Source organism: Cryptomeria japonica, unplaced genomic scaffold (genome assembly GCF_030272615.1).
Source record: "Cryptomeria japonica unplaced genomic scaffold, Sugi_1.0 HiC_scaffold_1968, whole genome shotgun sequence".
NCBI classification, from domain to species: Eukaryota; Viridiplantae; Streptophyta; class Pinopsida; order Cupressales; family Cupressaceae; genus Cryptomeria; species Cryptomeria japonica.
Window position 1 is genome coordinate 15697 of NW_026730230.1, and position 3609 is coordinate 19305.

At 36.1% G+C, this 3609-nt stretch overlaps 1 protein-coding gene across 1 annotated transcript; it reads left to right on the plus strand.

Moving 5' to 3' along the window:
- Window positions 1-1335: 1335 nt before the first annotated feature.
- On the plus strand, window positions 1336-2308 carry LOC131873539 (L-type lectin-domain containing receptor kinase IV.2-like; the record flags this gene model as incomplete). The annotated part of the gene is made up of 1 exon (XM_059216368.1): window positions 1336-2308. A coding segment is annotated over exon 1 (973 nt), but the record flags the coding sequence as incomplete, so codon positions are not given.
- Between the last annotated feature and the right edge of the window lie 1301 nt (window positions 2309-3609).

The window sequence follows — 3609 nt, forward strand, 5'->3', positions numbered from 1 at the left end:
AGAGCGATAAGGAGTTGTTGTGGAGTGATAAGGAGTTGGTTGTGGAGCGATGAGGAGTTGGTTAGGGAGATATAAGGTGTTTGGAGAGATAAGGAGGGAGGCATAAGGAGTCTTGTGGAGAGAGAAGGAGATATGGAGAGATAAGGAGCGAGAGATATAAGGAGTATTGTGGAGAGATAAGGAGAAGGGATATATAAGGAGTATTATGGTTATGAAGGACCGATATGCTGCATGAGACCCCACTGGTTCATAGCTCCAGTCAAAAGCGACTATATTGTAGGGGCGAGACCCCATATTTTCTTAAGTTAATGGAATGTTGTAGAGCAGCTGAAATTGTAATACTTGTTACCGATAAAAAAAAATGTTAGAGTATGTATATTATAGAGAGAGAAAATTTTGATATTTCTTACAAGATGAAAATACATAGCATGTTTAAGAGGTTTTGACGTAATTGTTTATAGATTCCAATAAAATATCATATCACATTCAATTAGAAAAAAATGGTGTACAAATTATGTTTTGAAAAAGATTTGTGAAAGTGAATGTAAATTTTATGAGCCTTTTTAAGTATTCTTGTCTAACTTTTTGGGAGAATATTGAATTATCTTGCATCAATAGGTAGTTCCCCTCTAATTGAGGACCATTACATTCTAGCATGGAGCTTCACAACTGGTAGTGGCAATGCTCTAGATATAGACATTTTCAATCTTCCTTCCTTTTAGGCCAACCTTAAACCACACACACTAAGCAACATATTAAGCGTAGAGAATGTCAGTCAACTCTGAGTGTTTAACACTTTTAATTCTAGAAGTCAAAGCTTAGTGTGTGTGATTTAAACAGTTTATTCCTTTTATGTCAAAATCCCCAAGTTCCACAATTCTACAAAGTTCATACCCATTATTATAATATGTTTAGTAGCTATCATCTCGAGACTCATTCTCAACAATCAACTATAACAAAGGAAACTTGAAATCAATAAGAAACCGATATATTCTCAAAAATCTACCAAACTCCAATTGTAAAGATGCTAAAACAAAACAAATAGAAAAAAAAACCTTAATGTGCTCTCTATATTACTTGGTATCATGCATCTTACTAGTCCCTTGTTTCATAAAGACTTTTATACTATGAATATATTGCAAAGTAATATTATCCTCTTTCTATATAAACAAGTGATGATGATGATAATGTGTGCAACTCATTAAAAAAATATTACATTTTTAAAAAATATTACTTTTTATACTTCCATCAATGTCCCCCACAACCTCAAAAATGGTTCCATCAATTTTGTCGTTGCGCTCCATGTAAAATTCAAATATAGACCAAATCCGATGTATGGGCTTAGGAACTTGCGGCGTCACTAGAGTTGGAACTCGCTCCACGTTTTCTTCTTTGACTTCTTATTCAATCTTTACATTTTTAGTCCTCCTCCACTACCTCACTCCACGACAAGATCGCCACATGGACTCAAAATTATCTTTCCCCTCTAAAAAGGATGCTCGTTTTTCTGGACTCTTCTCCCCATTACAACACAAACCGCCCACTCAAAAGAAACACTACTCAGAGAGATCTAATTCAATAGCGAAGATGCAGATTCTGATTCTCTGCCTCTCAATCATTCTAACGGCAGCTCAGGGTGTTCACCAGAACACAACTTTCGTCTTCAACCACTTCAACACCACAACCACAATCAAATATGTTGCGGCTGCCTCCATACAATCCAACGCAATCCGCCTCACAAATCACTCCGAGCGCGTCATTGGCCGTGCCTATTTGGACAAGGCCGTCCCCATGAAAAGAAATGGCTCTGTAATCTCATTCAGCACAAGTTTCATATTCGCCATCGTCCCACATGCCCGCTCGGGCGGGGCCGACGGGCTCTGCTTCGTCATGACGCCCACCACCGCTCTCAAAGGCGCTTTCGCCACGCAGTACCTGGGCCTCCTCAACATATCCAGCGATGGTAAAGACTACAACCATCTTTTCGCTGTAGAATTCGACACAAGTCAGAGCATTGGCGTAGATAATAAGGACGGCAACCATGTGGGAATCGATCTCAACGGCGTCAAATCGTTGTTGGCTGAACCTGCTGGTTATTGGGAAGGGAACAGTTTGACGCCCATTAATCTGAAGAGCGGGCATAATATAAGGGCCTGGATCGACTATGACGGCGCTTCTAAACAGCTGGACATAAGTATTGCAGCAATTGGAGAGGCGAAGCCGCAGAAAGCCCTGGTGTCGAAGAAAGATTTGGATTTGGACGGTATTATAGAAGAGTACATGTACGTTGGGTTTTCTGCGTCTACAGGTAACGTCTTTTCCCTTGTACACTACCTAAGGTTCTTGATTTTTCATCCCTCTTTCTATAAAGATTACAATTGCACATCTAATAAAAGCTCAAAAATCTATTTTATTGCATGTCTATTACTCAGACGGAATACGTAGAGATAATGGTTGCTGTATCACAAGGAAAACAAATCTTGGCATAATAAATTGAGAATATAAAAATGTGTCCTCTTCGTTTTCAATAAATCTTTTTGTGATGTCTTCCAGGTTTTAATGATCTTAGATGTTAATGCAATCTTAGGTCTGGTATGTTTTGAAGATCTGAGATGTTAATGCAGTGTTCTTACATGTTTGGATATGTTTTTATGAATACATCAACATTTGTCTAGTCACATCTTAGCAGCATAAATTGAAATGATAAGTTTAGCCCGTACCCCACAACCACTATTCACATTCCAGTCAAAAAAGAGTGCTAACTTTTTCCTGTTCCCTCACCACCTAAGAATTAAAAAACTCCCAAAAGGCACTGCTGAGAAAAACGAGTTCAATGTTCTGGTGTCGAAGAAAGATTTGGATTTGGATTTTTCATCTTTCTTTCTGTAAAGATTGTAGTTGCGCGTCAAATTTTATTTTATTAGAAGTTCAAAGTCTAATCTCCCAATTACTTTTTCTTGGAATTACATCCACGCTACGATACCAAACCTAAACCAGCACAAAGGGGGACTCCTCTTTCCTTTCTTTTTGAATAAAAATTTGAAACAGTTTATAATGTCACATCAATAAAAATGTATAAAGTATATATATATAGATAGATGAAGGTTTTGTATAAACTATATAAAGTATATATATGAAGGTTCTATATACATTATATATATATATATATATATATATATATATATATATGAAAGTTTTATATAAACTATCTATACGAATATTTGAAAAAAAAAATTGTATTATTATGATCTTAAAGTTTTAAAAATTAATATAATATTATAGAAGTGTTTTTAAACATGAGATATTAAAAATAATTATATATTTATGTTATTATATGAGGTTCATTATCTCTAGAAGGAATATTACTTCATGAAGAAGGCTTTCTTGAAAAGGATTTAATGTCATCTATTTGTCTAACACATCATCCATAACCTAAAGAATATGCTCCCTCTATTTTAGTGGGAGAGGAACAATCACTCTCATGTTCATGCTATTATAGCTTGGACACACACCTTAAGGGCCCACGAGAAATCTTCCCACATGTAATTAAGCTCTAATCCCTCTCTTAAAAAGGGGAGAAGAAGTGGATGTAGCTATCAAACTGCATTT